General features: G+C 42.2%; 1 protein-coding gene across 5 annotated transcripts in view; it reads right to left on the minus strand.

The window, feature by feature from the left end:
- Positions 1-22,984, minus strand: part of C2H8orf34 (chromosome 2 C8orf34 homolog) — a 235,140-nt gene that overhangs the window by 162,085 nt on the left and 50,071 nt on the right. For 3 of the 5 annotated variants that reach the window (XM_075920569.2, XM_075920562.2, XM_075920563.2), the window contains exons 3-4: positions 19,483-19,614; positions 7,934-8,062 (exon numbers count right to left, since the gene is read on the minus strand). In XM_075920569.2, coding sequence (XP_075776684.2) covers positions 7,934-8,062; positions 19,483-19,614 — 261 coding nt within the window. The remainder of the gene's footprint in view (positions 1-7,933; positions 8,063-19,482; positions 19,615-22,984) is intronic. The other 2 variants (XM_075920568.2, XM_075920572.2) reach the window with 1 other exon arrangement.

A 22,984-nucleotide genomic window follows, 5' to 3' on the forward strand; every position in this document is an offset into this window, starting at 1 on the left:
CTGGAACTTAGAAGCAGAGCTGATAAGGGTGCAGGAAGAGATACGAACTCTGGGAGGTACAGCACAGCTTGAGAGATGGTGTGAACCCACTCTACACTGGACGGGGATCCCACACATCATGACACTGTGAAATCTAATTCTCTTGTATTTCAAAGTGTGTTCTCAGTATACTGAAGTAGTTCATGACATAACGCTCTCCACACAACAGGAACACATGTGCGTGCAGGTTCTTCACTAGGAGTGTGTCTAGTAGCCTTTTTTCAAAAAAACTTCACCTGCTTCTAGACTGCAGCCGCGTTGTTTCAAAAGTAAATTGAAAGAACACGGCAGTTTTTTCGATCGCGGTAAACCTCAATTTACGAGGAATAACGCCTTTTTTGGAAAGTACTCTTTCAAAAAAAGGCACTATTGAATTCAAACTGTGCTTTTTCAAAAGAGACCGTCTAGACTCTCTTTCGAAAAAGTGGCTCGCTTTTTAAAAAAATCTGCTTGCAGTCTAGATGCTCTCTTTCAAAAGAGGCTTGTAGTCTAGACGTAGCCTAGGAGAGATATTTGAAGGAACCGCCTTCTTGCTGTCCATGACATTCCAGAGTTACCAACTGCTTTGGGATATTGATCTGTACAGACCTGGCATATTTGGGGGGGTTTATTATGAAAACTCAACCTCCAGATCTGGACACCAGGCATTATGGGACTTTCCTGCTTCTGTCTCCTATATCCATCTGGCATTTGGCTCCTCTACACTTTGCTGTCTCTCTATACAGCTGGGCAGGTGGCTGGGAAAGAAAGTACAGTATGAGGTAAGCCATCCTGTTACCTGTACCCTTCCTTATATCTAGTATACTGGTAAGTTTTTTGGCATGTTTAAATTTTATATCATCATAGATTAATATACTGTCCATAAATACACTACCTCTCTTTGTCCTGATTTCTTTGTGCTGGCAAACTGCACTCTGCAAAAACAGTACTGTCCAAATGGAAAAATAAACGTGTTCTTTGTGCCAGTATCTGGAGGGCAGGGTCCTCTGCCTAAAACTTATTTCCAACATGAATTTGATCCCAGTCAATCTAGGAATAATATCTTGCATAATAAAAAAAGCTAATTTCTCTTTAGGCAGATTTCTCTAATTTTCACACGCTGAACTATAAATGTGTTTTCAAAATATTTTTAAAAAGAATGTTAAAAAGGGTACAATTAATAATTCCTAGATCTTATACATAGTCATCATTTCTATTAGAGTATAATTCATACTACACTTGTTTCGCTGCTCTATTATATAAGACCAAATATAGTTAATACAACATATAGTGTATTTTAACTTTCATTCACTGTATAATTACAGCCTTTCACAGAGCAAAATGTAGTATCTGGTGTCAAAAATTGAACTGCAGTAAGTTCATTCTTACAAATACTAGGGAATATACAAGCTTTGGCCTAGCCTAAAAACTATGCAATGCTAAACTTCTCTCTGATGAGTGGCACACTAGTTAATGCATTTAATCATATTTTCTTACTACATATACCAAAACCAATGAAAACCTTAAAACAGCAAGGTAGCTAACTGAAAATGACACTCATAGGATTCAGAGAGATCTGTCTTCATTGGGACTCATTTTTAATTAAAATGTTGAAAGAAAACAAAACATATAATTTATTAATTCAGCCCAGTTCCTTTCCTTTTTGCAATCATTTCTATACATTTGAAGCCCCTCAAATTCATACTTGGCAATTTGCTGAATACACTATATTCTAGGAAAAGTTGTGTAACTTGTAGTATAGAGAGAGGAGCATTCATTAAGAGTGAATGTAAATATACTGTTGCATTTTCCTAATCAGCCAGAAGATGGCCACAGAGCTTCCAAGAGCCAATTTTTCTCCAGCTCAGTAAATCATTCTGGCTTTGATACACCATACCAGCACTCTGAAACCATTTCTCTCACATTTTGGACAATGTTAACAGAAAAACCTGGTCAACTGCTCTGACAGGGAAGTGCTATAAAATCTGAGATTCAGAACCTGAAAAATAAGAATAGACTATCCAATTTTAACTTACCTAGAGTTTCATACATTCCATTAAGTTTCTTTGCCCGCAGGACATTACCATAACTTTAATTTTCCCCAGTAAGAGTTCAATAACCTTAAAACAATTTGAATTGAAAGTCTGATGTTAAGTGTCTCTGCCCCTTTCACTATTAATCATAATTATTTGTATGTTTCTATAATGCCTTCAATCTTGAATGATGATTAAAGTGGTTTACAAATTAAATAAACATGACACCACTAAACCAGTCACCTCTGAAGTGCTATGAAGCAATATGCCAGTGTATACCATGCTGTCCAGCAATGAGGAGGGGGACATTTTTGGATGAATTCAATTCTTGAGAAAAGTGCTTTAATCTTTACTATCTTTCCTGAGCAGACAAAGTGTCCACTCCAAACAATGAGTTTAATAGAAATAAAATGAATTAAGTTACTAAAGAAAGAATACTTGTCTAAATATTCTGGGGACTGGTATTGCAGCCACTGTACATGCAAATTCCCATTGGGTGCAGGATCAGGTTAGTAACTAATGATATGATATCTGGGGTAGAAATGATACAAAAGCAGCAACTGAAAACTATGAGTGTAGGATTCTATATTACGCCAAGGTTCTGACTGGCTATAACTGGGAATCTGGGGAACCACACTGGAGTTATTCAATTAGGGTGAATTGCAAATAATGGGACAGCCAATCCCCAAAGCTGGTGGATATCAGATTTACCAAACCACACAAAACAGCTTTTCTAATACCTTACTGGTTACTCAGAAGCCAACAACGCAATTCACTTTAAGACACCCTGCCTTACGCCTCCACCCAGACATCCAAGTCTAATATGATGAGGATGACTGAAAATCTTATTCATCATTTGAGAAAGTTCTACCAGTCCCAACGGATCAGACACATTACCTCCCAGGTTAATAATGAATATTCAGATCTTATGCCAATTCTTATTAACTATATTAAATTTATTTTAAAAAGAAAAGACAGCGAGTATTTGATAAAAGATCAGTATATATATAGACATGAGTATGATCTGAAATCAGATTCATAGAAGAGATAGAAGTGAGCTCTGTAGTTGCAAAGAGTTCTTTCAGAAATAATTCATGGTTATAGTCCAAATTCCATATTTAGAGTGAATCCAGTTGAGGTCTGGAAATGCCAGACTTATGGCTAAGCTTCCCTTGCATGAAGCATCAAGCAGATCTAAGATAAAAGGAATCAGGATACAATTCCAGATCTGCTTTGAGTCCTCCGGCAAACAAAAGGCAATAATGGAGATTTGAAATGGACCTTTTTATTAAGCATCAACGGTAATTAACTATACAGATTAACATACAACAATCGCCCCTTTTTCAACAATCTTGGGTGACTTGGTAGATATTTCAAAGAGAGGAATACAGTGATAATACTATGTTTATAGTTCATTAATTATTAATTATTATTATTGTTAATATTTCCTTTTGTAACAAGGTGGACACATACAGACACGCCATGGCACCTCCCTCTGGACATCTTGGGAATTAGCTCGGTCCTACTGTGGGGCCACCTCCTCTTGAGGTGTCTTACCAATGTCACTTCTCTTCTGGGCCTGCATCTCTCCCTGGACCACGCCATTCTCCTTCTGGACAGTGCCCCTCTGGCTGTGCTCGCTCCATTGTCTCTCCCTTTCAGAGCAATAGTAATCTACTCTCCTATCACTTGCTTCAGTGGTCCACTGCAGTCCTCAGTCTAGCCTCTTCCTCCAGAGGCAAAATGCTGTCTCACTTGGCCACTCTCATCATTGTGGTAAGACTGGGGGGAGGAAGCTCAGGCCCACCCACTACTCTGGTCCCCAAACCAGGGACCCTCTACTAGCAGCCTCCTTCTGCCCTCTTCTGACTTTCCCCTGCTTCCTGCTTGCCTGGGCCACTTCCCTATCATATCCCATAGCATCTGCCTTGGCTGTGCCTCAAGGCCCTTGTCTAGAAGTCCCCTAACTGCCAGCCCTGCTCTCTTCATGGTGCTAATGGTTCCTTCCTCTACTGGGACACAGGTCCTCCTCCGTGGAATCTCGAGAGAACTGAACTCCTCCATCCCTCTTCTCCTTTTGTACAGGGCTTGCTTGTCTATGATTGGCTGTTCTTCAGTCCACCTTCTTATTACCTGTCTTCCAATCTGCTCTCCTATTGCAGTGAAGCCTCCCTACGGCTGCCTTTCACTCTTCAAGAGATCAAAAGTGACAGATAGGAACTGTCTCTTTACACAACTAACATTTAACAAGATAGAAGTACTAGGGATGTAAAACCTGTTTAATTGGCTATCTGGTTAAACATATTATTTAACTGGTTAACCAATTAAGGATGAGCAGAGGTGCCGCCACTGGGCTGAAATGCCCCCACCTCCCGCTGCAGGCAAGGGCTGCCTCTACTCAGCCAGAGCAGCCCCTACCTGAGGCCCTGGTTCACTGTGAACAGGGTGCCTGGTAGGCAGAGGCCACTCCAGCATTCCAGTGGGAGCAGCCCAGGCACTGTGGTGCCCTGCAAGCAGAAGCTTCTCCGGCATCTCGGCAGAAACAGCCCCTATCTCCAGGTCACTCAGGCCCGCAGCAGGCAGTGGCTATGCTGGAGTGGTTCCCATCTGCTCTGGGCCCCCCACAGGGCAGGAGCAGGCAGGGAGCTGCTCCAGCCCACAGGTTAACCTTAACCCGTAAGCCTTACCAGTTAAACCTTCACACCCCTAAGAAGTACACGCACAATTAGTATCACTCTAAATCTCTAAAAATACACATTTGCATTGCAAAGGTCTAGATTATCTACTATGGAATGGCCCTAATTATCATTTACATACTTTTCTAACATGTCTCCACAGGTGGATTCTGGGCCATTAGGATGACAGAATGCTTAGTGCTTTCTGGCCATGTGTCACTCTTTGCATACTATTATTACCATTATGTAACAGTGGCAGCAACAATGATTTGCATGGTCATATTCTAATTAGATAATGGCATACTGGCACAGCAGAAATAGAGGGCCATCACAGAGTCCCTGGATTTCAGGGCAGAGATGCACCTGTGTACGTTAAAGCAAACTATTGTTAAACCTACTCCTGCTGGCGACAATCCAAAAGTGACTTTATATCAGATGGGCAACAGCCCCCCACACAAGCGCTGGGAGGTGCAGTGGCCCAGAAGCTGTGTTCTGATTTGTTGGCTTTGTACCAGCGCTTTCACACAACAGGACTTCTGTAGACAGCTCCTATTCTGCAAAGGACTATAACTCAAAAAATGAATATGGTCCTATAACTTAGTTTAGAATAAAATACAAAATAGTTCAGCAAAGTAATTAAAAAAGTATCCTCACAAGCGAGGTCAATGTGATCTCCGAGTAAGGTAACGACTAATTTAAGAATTGAATATCAATAATGATCTGTAGATTGCTCCTTTTTCAATGTCCACAAATATCATTATTTTCCTTTATTACTCATATACCATATTAAAAGTAAACAGAGTGTAGTAGCAAAGGCAATATATATGTAGCAGCTGCAGTACTAAGATAAGTTTATTCAAACCTGTAAGGAAGATAAAACTATCTAAAAATGCCAATCTCAAATTAAATCTCAGACACTGATCTCAAGCAATCTGATCTGAAAGTTCAGAATGAACAGTAAAAAGGAGAAACCATCACAGAATGTTGATGGCTAGTACTGTAGTTCAATTAACAGACCGTACTCACTGGCACTTAGGAATAGATGTATAATAGAACCTAACTGAAAGAAATACTACATCTTCAGTATATAACCAGTGAGAGTTACAGTGGTTATATCAACCTGTACGCCACACAATTGTGTGTTTTCAGTTAGACAGTCAGAAAATAACTGGTATTAATAGGCAAATTCAGGAATTTGTTGCATACCTTCCCACTCCCAGTTGTACAATGCATATGCTGTAGAGAGGATAGCAATGTGTCTCTGAAATCTTTCTCTTGTGTTTCAGAGTGCTCTTGGTGTACTAAGTAGGTCATGACACATGACACTGGAAAATATTGCTCCTCCCTAGAGGAGGTATATGGAAGGACTGCATCCTCACTGTCCGTGACTATCTTCACCTGAGTCACACACTGTTTTGGGAATGCTGATCAGTACTGAATAAATATCTAGAGGGGAATGTTGTTATTAAAGCACAGCCTGCAAATCTGTATCCCAGTCATTATGGAACTGTTTTCTACTTCTGCCTCTTATATACACTAGGCAAATGGCTCCTCCGTTCTTTGTTGTTGACCTCTACAACACAGCAGGTAGTTGTGAGAGAGCAGTAGTAGTTGCCAAGAAGTACCCAGTGACTTCCTATCACAGCCTCAGATTTCTTTCCTCATCATTCATGACTAATGGCCATAGTGATTCGTAGGACAGACGGGAACATTTCGTAAGCTATATGAGTTTTCTATGCATCCACAGATTTTTTTTAAGCTCTGTATTTAAATGCAGCTTTTGGATTCCTGCAGAGGAACGCATGTGAGGCAGCTTCCAGAGAATCACAGACAAAAAGAGGACTCACTACCTGCCACTGTCTATCTCCTGATTAGAGAGGTTCAATCTGTAGACCAGGGGTCGGCAACCTATGGCATGCATGCCATTAAGTGGCACGCGTGCCAATTGAGAGTGGCACACGGTGGGAGCTCAGCTTCCCCCTCACACATGCGTGTGTTTGGTGGCGGTGGTCCCAGCAACGCCTGATAGGCTGGGGGCTGATGCTACCAGACAGGAGCATCCCTGCCTGAGGCGCACCAGGCCTCATAGAGCTGGAACAGCCCACTGACCATAACTAGTAAGCGTCACCCCTATAAGGGTGATGTTAACCATTCACATCCCTATTTTGAATAGGAGTTTAATAGTTGGGATTTGTTGTTTTATATTGATTTTTGAGTGTTTGTGCTAGGTTGATTTTTGTTCTTAAACCACCCAACTGGTGGCCTTTTTTTGAGCTTTCAAAAGATTTTAAGTAAGAAGTATTTTTTTTGTATTTTACAGAAATACCTATAATTGTTTTTAAGTTTTTATTTTAATGATAATTGTATTGTTTTATTTGCTTTACTATTGACAAAGGGATTTAGGGTGTTTATTTTGGGTTTCTCTTTTTATTTTTACTTATTTTATGTTCAATATTAATCACTTAATGTAAAAAGAAAGTGAAACTGTGAAAGCACCACAGGAAAAGCCAGAAGGGAGCCCAAGGTAGGAGAGCAAGAGAGTGGTGCAGCCCAGGGCACGAGGGTTAAATTTTGGCACGCCACTTCAGAAAGTTTGCCGACACCTGCTGTAGATGAGTATTGCTAATTGTTAAAATCATTACTTTTTCTTGTGATTATATTTCAGTTCTATTAATTCTAGCCACATTAGGTTACATTTGTTTTTCTGCCATAATAGCAGACCCCAAGGAAAATAATGGATTTAAGATCTTTATTTTTTTGTGGGAAATATATCTGTAATATATATTAATAATCTGATGTTTTTAACTAAGGTCAATAAATGTTAATTTGTCTTGGTTTTATTTCTTGACCACATGAGGACAAAATTTTCATATGTGATTTGTAGCATACCTTCTACAACTACTCTGAAGATTACTTTTTATGTGTAAATGTATATATCATTTACAGTTCTTAAGCTCATTTATGTAACAATGTTTATGGAGATCAAATCCATAAAATTGCTTATTTTCTTTAATTAAAAAATTATTTTAAGTGCAAAGTGTCCCTAATCCCTTTTTCACTTACCCCACATAACTGTATTGACTTTAGTGGAGTTACTCCTAAATGACACTAGTATAAATGAAAAATCACCATCTTTAAGACTGCTCTATAATATATTAGTAAGATCGATATTCCACAGTCACATATAAAAAATTAAAATCAACTTACTGCGAGACAGATTCTCAAGGGCTTTCCCCAGCTTCTTACTCTCCTGAAGAATATGATTTAACTCATCAAACTCATGGCTCTCTGGTTTTGTCTGCCAGTCCCATTTAGGATGTTCTATTGACCTTGGCACTAAGTAAAATTATATATAAAGATTAGATTTCATAATTCATAAAGCTACAGTAGCAAAAAATTGTGCAATGAATCTATAAGATCAAGAATGTTCATAATGTCAGAGTCAGTTTTCCCCTTCTTATTACACTAATGGAATATATTTTTATTTCTGTTAGCAAAATAGTTTCAAGGAGGGGAGGAGAGAGGAAGAGTCCCCAGGTAGGATTTCCAAATGACCTTTGTGACTGAATCAACATGCAACAGGAACAACTAACACTAAATTCGAAGAGAGAAAAAGCAACATAAAGTATTGTTCTCAAATGAAATCAACTCTATGGCAAATGAAATGTCTGCCTAAAAAGGTAATACAACAAAATGGACATAAAGAACTCCTAATTCTGTTTTTAGTATTAGTTTTACCACAAAACAAAACACATTTTATTTTTATTTATATAAATACTCTTGCCAGTGTCTCAGTTCAGTTAATGCAAAAACATATTAGCTCCCTTATGGCTTCTTGGGAAGCATACTCCTTTGTTGAGTCTGCATTATTACACCTCTGAGATTTTATCTCAAGAGAGCATTAGCTTAACTCTAAAGATGACCTCAACTGCTATGGTAGAGCATAGAAAGCTCTCTCCTGTCAAACACTGAGTAAAGTGGACTGATGCATTCTGCACTAAGCTGCAACTCCTCTCAAGTTATCTTCAGCCATAGCATTATGTAATAGAGCGCACACATTGCAGTAACACTATATGGAACGTACAAAATTTCAGGCAATGCTAGTAATACTTCCATCAGAAAGAAACAGGCAATGTCACTGCCCCAAATTCAAATGAAAATAACTTACAAGAAAACAAGAACACGAATTCACCTCATTTAAACAGCTGTGAAATGTTCCTTGATGATTTCACTAAGTCTCAACTCACTTTATTCACAAACTATTTCAGATATGTGAAAAAAATCTGAAGATTTCTATATTATGTGCAGTATAAACTAGTACTTGAAGTTATATGGGATTATAGGTTGCCTGGTTAAAGACAGTTATCCAAACTGGTGAATAAAGAGAGAGCGCTAATTCCTTTCTCTCTATGAGCATATACATCAGTAATGGGCACCCTACAGCCTGAGGGTCACATGTGGCCCATTGGGGTTCTGCAAGCAGCCCATAACACATTTTGTTTACCACTGCCCATGATCAGGGTTGCCAGATTCTTCTAATTTCCTTCCACATAGATTTTTCTTACCAGTATTACTAAGATGACATGCACCTATAGCAAAGGCATGTGCAGTGAGGTGCGTACTGTTTGCACACAACATTGACTATGAGAGCCATGTGCTCCCTCTGCATCCAATCAAAGCACTGCTATGCAAATTCCAATCAAATCCAATCAAAGTAAGCCCCCCCAAAAAATTCCAGGTACCCAAGCACAGTTAGCAAAACTGAGACTGTCTTGGTTAATGACAATCTCACTAGCCTACATTGTCCATCACTGATGTAGCTCTTTAGTTCAAATAGGAATCATATGAACAATGAGAGAGAGACCTCTTTATATTTATTTTGCTGCGTTAGTCATCCTTTTAAATTACTGCCCATTTATTTTATTGTTCTCTCACTCCCTCTATTGGTATTTCTATGTTTTTTAAAAGTCTTATGTCTTTTTATACTATTCTGAATAACCACCTTCCTTATTAGATCTAGCTGGAATTCATTTTTCTCAGATACACTGCAGAAAAATTAGAAATATTGAATGGGTATTTCCCACATATTCAAGAGTAGAAAGCAAAAGTCCATTCTCTCTTCTGAAGTTAAAAATTAGTCTTCTACTAATTTTCCTGTTCAGCATTTTATAACTTTTTATGTTACAATAATAATCCACATATTTGAATTTGGATCTTGTCTTATTTTTCAAAATTATGATACTCTTTCTGTGGGGTTTCAATAATCTTATTTTATACCTCGATTGCAAAATGTTTGGGAGAGAGACTATTTGAACTATCTTAGTGCATAGGGAGACCTCATTATGGGCCAGGACCTTGCAGTACTAGGTGATTTACACAGAACAGCACTTACAAACAAAGTATGTATGTGTAGTATCTAACACAATGGAGACCACCTTACATGGAGCCTCAATATACAATAAAAATATGAAGAAACATACAAAAATCTAATAGTAATGGAATCCTTTACTTATAGAAACAAGTTTCTCCTTAATATTTGTATGTCGTTGGCCAGGATCAATATTTGAATAATAAGAACCACTCATGTTCAAAGTATCTAACACTTATCTATAAAACTATTTCACTATCTACTTTCTTGAAGTGCTATGGAGGTCTACAGTATATTCAAGAATCATCTGACATTTTTGTATTTTCCATCTGCATTTCACAGCACATCAGCCAAAAATTAATGAAATAATGAAACCGCTTATGAGTGATTAAGTAAGGGCACAAAAACACAGCTGATCTAACACAGATAGCCTTAATGAAAGATGCAGAATTGTACTCACTATACCTGACACCTCTTTGACAAAGTCGTCAGGATAGGAGGCTACCTGTCCTGAATAAAAATGGTCTCTTGAATAGAAATGATATGCACTAAAACCTGTACATTTCTCACTTCAGATTTAGTATAACCCCTTAATGATATTCCTAACCTTCTCCTGTTTTACTATGCACAGTCGTTAATCAAAATCTGTCAGTATTTTAAATCTCTCATCATATTATCTGAATCAGCCTTGTCTGTATTCCAAAAATATAAACAATTTATGACATTGATAGCATTTTTGTATGGAAGTCAGTTAGCTTTCCCTTTTGTGAAGGTGAGATTTCACATCAGAAATCACTACTTGGTATTACAGCTTTCACTCTACATCTAGAAAGCTATCCCCGCCTTACCTATCATCTCCCATTTTTCTCTTTTTTTTCCTTCCCAACACCATCAGACTCATCCAGTCTTTTAATTAAACCTCTGTTCCTAAAAGAATAATCCCTTCTATAGGGAGGTTTTTTTTATTTTCAAATACACACAACTGACTTTCCAAAGAATGGATCTTCCAGTGAATCAGCCCATTGGCTCAATATATCTGCTTGCAATAACTTCAGGAGAAGGTTTCTCCTACCATCATGTGCACACACACTCATGGTGGTAGTGGAAAATTTCTAGGCAACCATGGAGACACATCTAATTAGCATTCTGTGGCAGGCATTTTATGCTTGAAGTGAGATAGCAAATACTTTTTAGTGTGCAGAATGACAGACATCATTATTGGTAATAAAACTATGCACCCCCTTATTAAATCCAATAACAGCATTTATTTTTTAGCTTCCTGAGGCAAAAGAGGCTAACATGATCCCTAAATGTATAAAGAAAGGAACATGAAGCAGGAATGAATAAAGAGGTGCTGAAATACTCTGTCCACACTTTAGAAAGGATGTTGAAAAAACTGGCGAGGGTTCAGAGAAGAGCTACAAGCATGATCTGTAGTCTGAAAAAAAATCATTCCTTACTATAAAGTCAAAGGTCAAAAGGATCTCAATATAATTAGTTTCTCAAATAAAAATCTGAGGCAAACTGATCAGTCTTTAATTCAAGAATTCCATAAATAGATTACATTTAATCTAGCAGTCAAAGGCCTAACAAGATCAAATGGGCAAAATTGGAGTCAGCAAAATAGCAGTTGGAATTAAGAAATATTTAAGCAGCAACAATAATTAATCACTGGAAAAAGCTTATTGGGAAATATTGTAAATTCTCCATCAATTCGGCCTTTTAAATCTAGATTGGATATCTTTCCAAAAAGTACACAGCCATTCAACCACAAGTTATGAGTCTGATGCAGGAATCACTGAGTGAAATTATATGGCCTGCATTATGCAGGAATTCAGACTAGGTTATAACTGTCCTTAAAAATCTATGAAATTTCCCATAGTAGTCATTTCAGTCATTTCCTTATGGTTTACCACCACCACATCTTCCAAACTCTCTTTTAAAAGGACAGGAATATTTACAAGTGACATTCAAGCCTTAAGATGGAATCAATAGGCCAGGGATCTTCATGAGGTTTGGAAATGGACTTACTGTTCCAGGTTATGCAGTGCCAAAGGAGCCTCACAAGAGCAGTAGCACACATTCTCCTATGCTAGTCCAGCAGTAGATTTTGGCCCATAGATCTCTATATTAGCAGATCCAGTGGACCTGCTCCCATCCTAAACTCATTCTAAAACCACTTCAATTTTTCCACAAAGAGATCTGACAGGGAAAGTAGAGACAAAACCAACGTATTGCTAGTACAAATTGACAGAGACTTCAGACTCATGCCTTGAGGCTTTCCATAACCCTTTCAAAGGATTCAGGATTTGACCATTAGGATGCAAAAGTATTAGCCCCATTTCCTGAACTTACTATGGTTATATATTCTCAGTTCCTGAAAGAGATGAATTCAACATTTTCAGGTAGTTCTTCTATGAATATTAACAATCTTAAAAGATTAATTTAACCTTGTGGTCCCCAACCTTTTTAAGCACAAGGTCACTTTTTCAATTTAAGTTCAATGCAAGATCTCTCTCAAACCTAGATACCCTTGCCCCACTTCCTTCCCGTCCCTTCTTTGAGGCCCCACTCCTGCTCCACCCTTTCTCTGAGGTCTCACCCTGCTCACTCAATCCTCGCTCCTTCCCCCATCCTCATTCACTTTCACCAGGCTGGGGTAGAGGGTTGGAGCGCAGGATCTAGTCTTGAGCCAAGGAGTTTGGAGTGTGGGAGGGGCTGCAGGCTTAGCCCAGGGTGGGGGCTTGGGGTCCAGAAGGGGTTTCAGGGTGCAAGCTCTGGGAAGGAGTTTGGGTGCAGGGAGACTCATGTCTGGGACAGGAGTTTGGGTGCAGGAGGGGGTTCAGGTCTGTGACAGGGGGTCAGGAAGCAGGCTCTGGCAGAGTACCATTTGACTGAGATGGCTTCCCAGTGGTGGAGCAGTGGGCTTAAGACAGGCTTACTCCTGCCTTGGCCTTGCACTACTCTTGAAAGCAGCTAGCATGTACAGCAATAGTTCCATAGCACCAAGTACTGACCCTCATCTACAGGCACAGATCCCACAGCTTCTACTGGCCACAGTTCCCCAGTATTGATCAATGGGAGCTGCAGCAGTGGAGACCCGCTGCTCTGCCTTTCTCAGGGCCTGCTGGGACATGCCAGCCACTTCCAGGAGTAGCAATTACCACAGGGATAATTACTCCAGCCGTGACAGGTTAGGCATTTTAGAACTCACTACCCAAAGAATTACATTTAAGCATGAGAGAGAAATGAAAATGATGAAATGCACAGACCAGTCAAAAGCCAAAACTAACCCACTTTGCAAGCAGTAAAAGTAGTAACAACAACAACCCATGTATGCGTTGGGTTGGGAGATGAGAGTGAAGGACACGTTGTGTTTGTGAGAATGAAAAGACATACACAGTATGTGAGAGTGACAAATATTTGCATTGCCAAGCTCCCTCCATCCCCTTCTCTCTGTGTGGGACACCCTGACATCAGCACTCTCTTCTTCTTCTTTCCACACCCTGCACAGCAAGCAGGAGGCTCCCAGGGGGCAGCTCCAAGGCAGAGAGCAAGAGCAGCATGACAGTGGGTGGAGTGGCAACTGAAGTGCCAGCACTTGATAGCTTCCCAGCCAAACCAGTCAGGATCACCTGTAAGAGGCTCCAAGATCTACCAGTATATCCCGATCTACTGGTTGGTGACCACTGTTTTAACCTCTTAGGTGAAATTTTGACCCTACTGAAGTCATTGGGAGTTTTCTTACAAAATTAGTGACTATATCCTGAGAGGCAGCAGCTCTGAAAAAAGTTTTGGTGGTCATGGTAAATCAACCGCACAGGAACTCACTAGACAATACTGTGGCCAAAGGAGTTAATATAAAACTAAAGTATTCTCTTAACAAAGAAAAGGTTAAGAGGTTTCTTGATTCCAGTCTGCTCAACCTGAAGCCACCATTCCCTAGGATTCTGGCTAGTGGTCAGCCCTTTGGCTCCGCTTCCCTACTTTCTCTCGACCTGATCTTCCTGCAGCTTCCGCCTTGTTTATTTTCGAATTGCCTGACAGCATTCTAGTGGGAGCTTTTCTTGTAAATCAGGGCTAGCATAGTCCCAGGCTCTCTGGCCCATGGGTAAGCCATCCTGTTATAGGCATAAATTTTTTGACAGTGAAGATAATTAACAATTGGAACAATTTACTAAGGGTCACCTGCAATTTTAAAATCAAGACTGGATTTTTTAAAGAGATGCTTTAGTTCGAAGGGCATTATTCGGAGAGGCTGTGTCTAGACTGGCAAGTTTTTCCGCAAAATCAGATGATTTTGCGGAAAAACTTGCCAGCTGTCTACACTGGCCGCTTGAATTTCCGGAAAAGCACTGACGATCTCATGTAAGATCGTCAGTGCTTTTCCGGAAATACTATGCTGCTCCCGTTTGGGCAAAAGTCTTTTTCCGAAAGACTTTTGCACAAAAGGGCCAGTGTAAACAGCACAGTAGTGTTTTCCGCAAAAAAGCCCCAATCACGAAAATGGCGATCGGGGCTTTTTTGCGGAAAACCGTGTCTAGATTGGCCACGGACGCTTTTCCGCAAAAAGTGCTATTGCGGAAAAGCATCCTGCCAAACTAGACGTGCTTTTCCGAAAATGCTTTTAACGGAAAACTTTTCCATTAAAAGCATTTTCGGAAAATCATGCCAGTGTAGACGTAGCCAGGAAGTTTTATTGCCTATGCCAAATAGAGGTCAGATTACATGATCACATGATTCTGGCCTTGGAATCTATGACATTATAAAAAACGTTTAGTTATTATATATATAAAAGACTCAAAGAGCGGTAAGATTCAATGGATTTAATCATTTTAGAATAATTTTTGAGAGGATAAATATTATAAAGTAGACTTTTTCACCAAGTGAAAATTAAGATGCTGGGTCATGATATGTATAATGATTTATTAAAGCTAACGTAACAAAGAACTAGTAGTTGAGATGATAGAGAATAAATTAAGGATTAAATATCGTAGAAAGACAAACAGTTCATGTAGCAGCTTTCAGACGTCATGGGTACTCTGGGACTTGAACTTCCTACAGAAATTATTTACCGGAAGAGTTATAGAAGGAAGGAACCTCTTTATTTAGTCTACTACAGCTTGGACCTCGTTGGTCTGGCACACTCAGGAACTAACTGGTCCCAGAGGAGGAATTTTGCCAGACCAGGGAAGGTTATTTCTGGGCCCACTTCTGTTACCGGCCCTCCCAGCCATGGCCTCACTGCTAGTCTTCCAGACAGCTTCCCCCTGCCACTGGCCCCTCTGCACGGAGGGCTCCTGGCCTCACCATGGCAGCCCTGCACAATCCCACTGCTAGGCATCATCCCTGCAGGGCAGTCCCCCTGCTCGGGGTCAGTTCCAATGCCGGGCGACAAGCCCCACTTGGACATCAGCCTCGCTGGGCAGCATCGCTGTCTCCAACAGGCAGCTCCACAGAGCAGCTGCTGACTTTTTGCTGCACTACTGGGTGACCCCACTCCCAGGTTCATGGCCCTGCTACCATGTAGTCATGCGGTCAGGCTCCCGGCCCTATGGGGCAGTCACGCTGCTTCCAAATCCCACCAGGCAGCTGAGCGGCTTGGCAGTAGTAGCTGGGCATCCCTGCTGCCTCCCACCCCCCACCTCCACCCTCCCACAGTATCGGCACCAGGCAGCAGCCCTACTGCTGGGCTCCCGGTTTTGTTGCCACAGGGTAGCCCTGCTATTGGGCTCTAGCCCCACTGCAGGGCTCCCAGCTACCAGCCCTCCACTGGGACTCTTATTTTATCCTCCAGATGGATAAAATAAGAATTGGTATCTGTAATAGATGGGGAAATTCTCTAAGCTTCTACTTAAAATATAAATATCTATATCAGCTGGCCTACTGTCATTAATTAAGGTCTACTTCCAGCCCCTCTTCTGTGTTACTGCTGTCTATGAAGTATCAGCTGATCAGCCTCTGTGGTCTGCAGTCTTTGAGGCACAGCAAACTTTCTCCCATTTACTACCCTTTTCATGTAGCAGGTTCTCTTTTAAGCATCTCAACCCCAACAGAGTAAGCCTTATAGATGTGCCTTGTTACAGCTGAATGAGCCCAGAAGAGCTTGTTAGTCTCCTCTCCATTATCTATGGAACTGCTCTCAGGGAAACTTTTAGAAAGTATTGTGGCTTTCTTCTCTTATTGGTCTACAATTGGCAAGGAAGTACTAGTTCTGAGTCAAAGCAGATGTACTTCTGATGTTTAGATCTATTCCTCTTGTTTGCAGTGGGGCCCTGTCTTCATAGTACACTGGGCATTAATCAGGAAGCATTTCAGTGGGGAAGATTAGACCATTGTCAGCTTAATGGCTCAGAGAAGCCACCTTTGGTGCTTATGCTGCATATCACTAGGAAAATTGCCAAAGTCAGCTCTAGTGAGCACAAGTTGTCTTTAAGCCTCAATGTTCCATTTATAGTTATTTATATGGTATTTTATTTCCCTACATTCAGAATCAACTTGAAATAAGATACAATATCACTGAGTTTCATATAGCATATGTCTAAACAAATCCAGGGTGTGCCCAGAAGTAGCAAACACGGCTTGTTTTCCAAACATTGAAGACTCCCTAGGGTCTGTCATCCTGATGTGCAGCAGGGTTATGTGGCAGCAAGAGACTAGAGCATTTCTCACATCTACATAGCTGGAGATCAGAATTAGGCCCCATTATTTTTTCTTAAATAGGAATCATACAATCACAGTGAACATGACATGCTCTGCATAACTGTACACTGAAAACTGTTTTCTGCTCTTTCATAAAATTTAAACTAATAAATTCTCCCCCTCTGTATACTATTTCCTTCTGCATTCTCCTTCTTGAAAAAATGTAGCTATCTTTCTGCTGATGAGCCCAACTTTACGATGTTACACGCAAATTTATAACCAGTTTTTTCCTTCATAGTGACTTAACCAGAGTGCTTCCAAATCCTCTAAATATAGCTGCATGGCTTTTGTGTGTTTTTGATCTTGGGAAATGCTGTAAGTGATTTATGATAAAACCAAAGTTCAAAAATAAATTAATTTACTATTTGGTAAATAAATTGATTTACTAGGGTTGCCAGATGGTTTAACCAAAAATACCAAACACTCCCCCTCTCTTCCCCCCGCAAAAAAAAAACACACCGGGGAAAAGATTCTGTTGACGGGAAAAGGGGGAAGACCAAAGTTGTTGAGCAGAGCGAAAGGGGGGGGAAAAAAAAAAGGACCCAGTGAGTTATTACGCAATAAATAAATAAATAAATAAGCAAACCAAAACAAAACAGCATTAAAACAGCATGGCCCCTTTAAGTGCGTGCACAGTCAGAATAGGGATAGCAAGTGGGGAGAGGTTGAGCACTAAGACCCAGGGAAGGCATTGCTTCCCCTTGCTTCAGGTCTTTAGGCTTTTTGCCGGCAGCCATCTTGTTTTCTTAATCGAGCAAGGCAGCTTCCCTGCAGAACCAGATGAGCAGGGGGCCCGGAGGGGTCCGGGAGGCAGGGGGCTGGGCCTAGGCCTAGTTGCTGAGTGTGTTGCAGGGTTACCAGGTGTCCAGTATTTTCGCCTCCTGGCAGGGGAAAAAAATAGAAAATACATTTTAGGTGTCCAGTATTTTCTGAATTTTTTTTACTGGACAGGAGGCGAAAATACCGGACTATCCAGGTCAATACCGGACACCTGGCAACCTTATATGGTATCAAAAATGTGTGCATAGGCACTACTGTACTTCATTCATTCTTTTATCACCATTCTAACCATTTTCTTTTACAGGTCACTGTCAATACTCACTTCAGTCATTTAATTTCTCTTGTTCCTTTCCTTTAACTTATCATTAGGCTTCCCCAGCAAGTCTCAAACAATAATCCTTCTATTTCTCGACACTACTTGTGTCTAAAGCCAGATATGTTATCAATGAGTTATCTGCATTGATCCAGTCCACTGTAGAATTATTAGCTCTATAGATATAGAGTATAGGTTTTGTGTGTGTGTGTTGGCAAATGAAACATCAATCAAAATCCAAATTTTCAAACATAAAACATTAATTTTTTTCTAAAGTAATCCTCTTCATGTTGTGTGCTCTCCCTCCTCCCCCCAATTCTTGTGCGTTCTGCAGAAAATGGCAGGGAAGCAAAGGGAAGCCATTCGGGGGGGGAGGAGGGGGAAGAACAATGCTGGACACAGTTTTTCCAGGGGAATAGCCCCCTCCAAACAGAGGTGAGGCATAGTGAGCATATGGTGTTACATGCAACAGTATTCCCCCCACCCCCATCCCCAATATCTGCAAACACAGAGCAATCCAGCTGAAAGAGGCTGCTCTCTGCTCCTCTATGCTCCTCTGACTCCACCACTGAATGCCATCTTTTGGGACCAAGTGCTAGTCATGCTCCACTTTTGTGTGTTGTGTGCCTTCCTCTTTACGGTGTAACAGTAAGTGCCCATGTTGGGAGTAGGTAAGAGAGGATTATGAGAAATGAGAGAAGGGGTGGGTGAGAGGGCTGAAAGATGAAGGAGGTGGAATAGGGCAGGAGAGGGTGATAGAGAGGAAAAAGGCCAATGGCAATCATGGTAGAAAGTAAGAGCCTGACCTGAAACATCCCCTCAGCAGCTGCTGGGCTCCCTCATTAAGCAGGCCCATCAAAGCCTTATCCTAACAAACCTAACAAACAAGCCTTATCCTAACAAACAATCCTATATCTGGACCCCCAATGAGTCCCACATACCCAGACCCCCCACCCCATTGAACCCCAACCAGAGGTACTGGACACCGACCCCATCAAACCCCACTCCCCTAGCACTCGGACCTCCAGCCCCAGACAAGCTCCCACATCCAGAACCCCCTGCTTAGCCTCAGCCACCTTCACCTGGATCCTCTGCAGAATCCCACAGCTCCTGCACCCAGAACAAGTTGCTGTGAATCCAGATCTTCCACAGAGACACCCGCACTCTGATTGCCCTGCACAAAAACCTCTCCCCCGATACCTGGATCCCCCGCCTTGGTACGCCCCTCCACACATCAATCTTGCTGGTCACAGCCTGCCCACCAACACCAGGTGCACCTGGCGCAGAGGGTAAGGGCCTCTGCGTGTTTCTGGGGCAGCCCCAGCCCTTGACAAATAACATTTGCAGAAATTTAAAATATTGTGTGCATAATTTTTATGGTGCAGAATTTTGGTGCAGAATTTCCTCAGGAATATAATACTAACAGTCTATGGTGTGTTCAGGAATATAATACTAACAGTCTATGGTGTGTATTAAAACTGACATCTAATAAGATATATATCCAGACATTTCAACTTAAAGGAAGAGCCCTGTTTTGCATTTTATTTCAATCTGAAGAGTGTATTGATTAATAAAGCATTGAAATTGGCTTACATGACTTGGATTCCGGTGATGGAGGAGAAATGTTGGACACAGCAAGGTCACTCTTTGACTTCTTAGGTTTCTTTGCATTTACCTGCCAGGGTTTATCATAACCTCTGCAATCTCTTCTTGTTCCTCTGTTTTCTGTAGCGGGAATAAAATCTCAGGTGATTACATTTCCACAGTCACTTTTCAAGGATAGATTACATGATAAATCCAGTTTGGCAAGGCACCGCCATCTCATTAGCCTTATCATTTCTCTCTCTAGTGATGAAGGTCTGGAGTACAGCAATCCTACTGGAAAGGTTTCAAATTCTATGCTCTATTTTTTCCAAGATTTACAATGTAGGCCTCAGTGTAGTCCCAAGCAGATCTCTTAAGCAAAAAAAATCAAACCTTCAGCACAAAATAAGTCTTTTCCTGATCCCACCCCAAGGCACTGCATTATATGCTATAATCTGGTTGCTAGTCCTTCCCCAAACAAAAGTTAACATGACTTTACTTCTGTAAGGAGAAGAGCAGCCTTACATCTAGGAGAACCTTTTTCTCCCTGCTGCCCCTATCATCCTGAAGCTTGTTCCTCATCCCTCCTGTCTGTCTGTCTGTCCAGAAGAGGGGTTCTAAAGGTCACTGACAGCTCTTAATTGAACTCAGGCATCTAATTAACCTTATGGGAATCTCTTTTCAGTTCATAGGGAAAGGGCCTTCTCTAGTCTCTGGCTATTATACCAGCCTCTCACCACTCAGAGACAATGTTGACTAAGAGGGTTCTCTGCAACCGTGAGACCTATTTCCTTTCCTCTCTCAACTTGCGTTTTCAGACAAGTTCCCTTCTTTGGTATCTGTTGACTCCCTTGAAACATTCAAGGAACTATGGGCATTGCCGGGGGTCTCTTCATGGTTTCACCTTCTGTTTCCCTACTTTTGATCTGTTGACTCTCATCTCTATCCTATTTTGTTTCTGTTGTCCCCCATATTTATTCGAGTCCCAGGCTCAATGGATCCTCACCATAGGCTGGGGGAGGGTCCTTTAGTCCCAGAACCCAACCGGACCACACTCTCATAGCTGTAAAATGAGACTTTGTTATACATGATAAAAACACATACCCAGGCAAATCAAAAAATCAATCTAGGAGCAAGGGGACAGCTGCTCTTCCTCCTCCCCTTTGTGAATTATGCCAAATACAGTCTCAGATCATGGCACAAGAATATATAAACGACTGTGTGCTTCCCTTCACATCTAACATGAGAAATTTATTGACATGGAAATTTGGGGATAACCCTGAGCTGTGACCACAAAACATTCAACTAGGGATGTAAGCAAGAAATAGGCTTATCAGTTAGTTAAGTCAACTACTTGCATTTCCTCCTGCCCCCGCATGCTGCCTCTATATCAGAGGCAGCAAGTGTGGGTACAGAAGCCAGTGTTTGGGAGAGCCGGCTTAAAAGCCAACTCCCCGCAACAATATCTCTGTGGTGTCGCCTGTCCTCACACACTGCTGCCTCTATCAGAGGGAGCAGCACGGGGTGGGGTAGGGGGTAGAGGGAGGCTGCTGAGAAGAAGCCTCTGCCCACAGTAGGCCCAGGCTTGCTGCGAGCAGAGGCTGCTCTTGCATCATCCCCTGTCCACAGAGGGGTCCAATCTTCTGCTAGAAACCCCGCGGACAGTGGCTGCTGCCAGAGCAGCCTCTGCCTGTGATCAGCCCGGGCTGCCATAGACAGGGGCTGCTCAGCCAGGAAGGCAGCAATAGTAAGAACCAGGCTGCCTACCCACCCAGCTCTTGCAACATTTAAACTGCAGAGCCACGGGGGGGGGGGGGGAGGCGGGGGGCGGTGGAAAGAGGCATAGGTCCTGGACCCAGCACAAGCCAGGACCGAATGCTTCTTCTCTTATCAACCAATCGTGTAGTCGATACAAATTCTACCAACTACACAATTAGCAAATTACCCACTTCTTCACATCCTTTCTTTCAAAACCATTGAGAAGCAGGGCAAGGAGAATGGAAACAGTGGCTTTACACCTCCTTTGCACTTCCCCAATACTACGACTACTTTCTGGTGGGCTATATAACAATAAGCACAAACTGGAGCAACGGAAAGGCTGCCCAACTTACTCTGCGTGGATACTGCACTCAGAATTCACTAGGATGGAGGAATGTCCATACCTCCAGTTACACCATGCCCTATGTGCCAGTCATAAGCCTGTGTGAGGCAGAGCAGAACTTCACCTAAATCTCTCCTATGCATGAGGAAGCATCCTATGATCAGCTAAGTCACTTTAGTGCAGCTTTGGACTAGAGATGTTAAATATCGGTTAATTTAACAGTCGACTAACCTCATGAATTCTTATCAGTTAGTCTACTATTCTATAGCCCCTGGGGGTGGGGCCAGCAGCATCACAGGGTGTCAGGCAAGAGCTAGTCTGCGAGGGGAGCCAGTTTAAAAATCAGCTCCTCTTGCAGACCAGCTGCTTATTGCCCTGGGCTGCTGCCTCTGATAAAAGCGGGGCGGGATCTGAGTTCCCGTACACAGTGTGAACCGGAACTGAGCTAGGCTGCCTGCCCGCCCTGCTCCTAATACACTTTAAATACAGGGCCAAGGTGGGGGTAGGTCCCACACTGAGCGTGAGCCAAAACTGAGCTGGGCTGCTGGCCAGCCTGCTAAAAAATGTACTGGTTGGGAAGAGGGGAGAGAAATGCATGTAGTCTATAGCATTAACCTAGAAGTTTTTGCTTATCGGTTAATTGACTACACCCGTGGTCCCCAACATGGTGCCCGCGGGTGCCATGGTGCCCGCAGGGGCATTTGTATGAGCCCACCAAGTGCTCGAGGCTGGCCTGGCCCCGGGCACATGGCGCACGGTGAGTGCCGGCTCCGGGAGCGCCACGGATTGGCCGCCCGCGCTCTGGGCGTGGTGCACTTGCTTGGGGGGGGAGCGCCGGCCTCGGGCGCGCGGCGCTTGGCGGGGAGAGCGCCGGCCCCGGGCGCGCGGCGCTTGGCGGGGAGAGCGCCGGCCCCGGGCATGCGGCGCTTGGCGGGGAGAGCGCCGGCCCCGGGCATGCGGCTATGGGGGGGGCCACCCCCGGGCGCGCAAGTGTCCCCACCCCCTGGCGCCCGGCGGGCGAACGGCCACGCCCCCTGGTGCCCGGCAACCTCAAATGGCTGGGGACCACTGGACTACACTATTACATCCCTACTTTGGACCAGTGGAGGGCAGGAACTGGCATATATTATACAGGTATAGAATTCAAATGTACTATTGTTATGATCACCCTTTTTCTTTTGTGATGTACTTAAAACACTCCCTGTTTTGAGACTATTCTTAAATAAAGGGTTAATGGAAATTGTTATTTAGCATTAATTTATATGTTCCAATTTTATAGCAAACATTCAGCTTGGTTTGTCTCATTAATGAGTGCTTTAGACCTGCCTGCTAAATCCCACCAAAACAAAACAAAAATTTGTTAATTTACAGTCATAGTTTACTAAGTGCAATTTAAGGCAAGACTAATCA

Source organism: Pelodiscus sinensis, chromosome 2 (genome assembly GCF_052426305.1).
Source record: "Pelodiscus sinensis isolate ZL-2025 chromosome 2, ASM5242630v1, whole genome shotgun sequence".
NCBI lineage: Eukaryota > Metazoa > Chordata > Testudines > Trionychidae > Pelodiscus > Pelodiscus sinensis.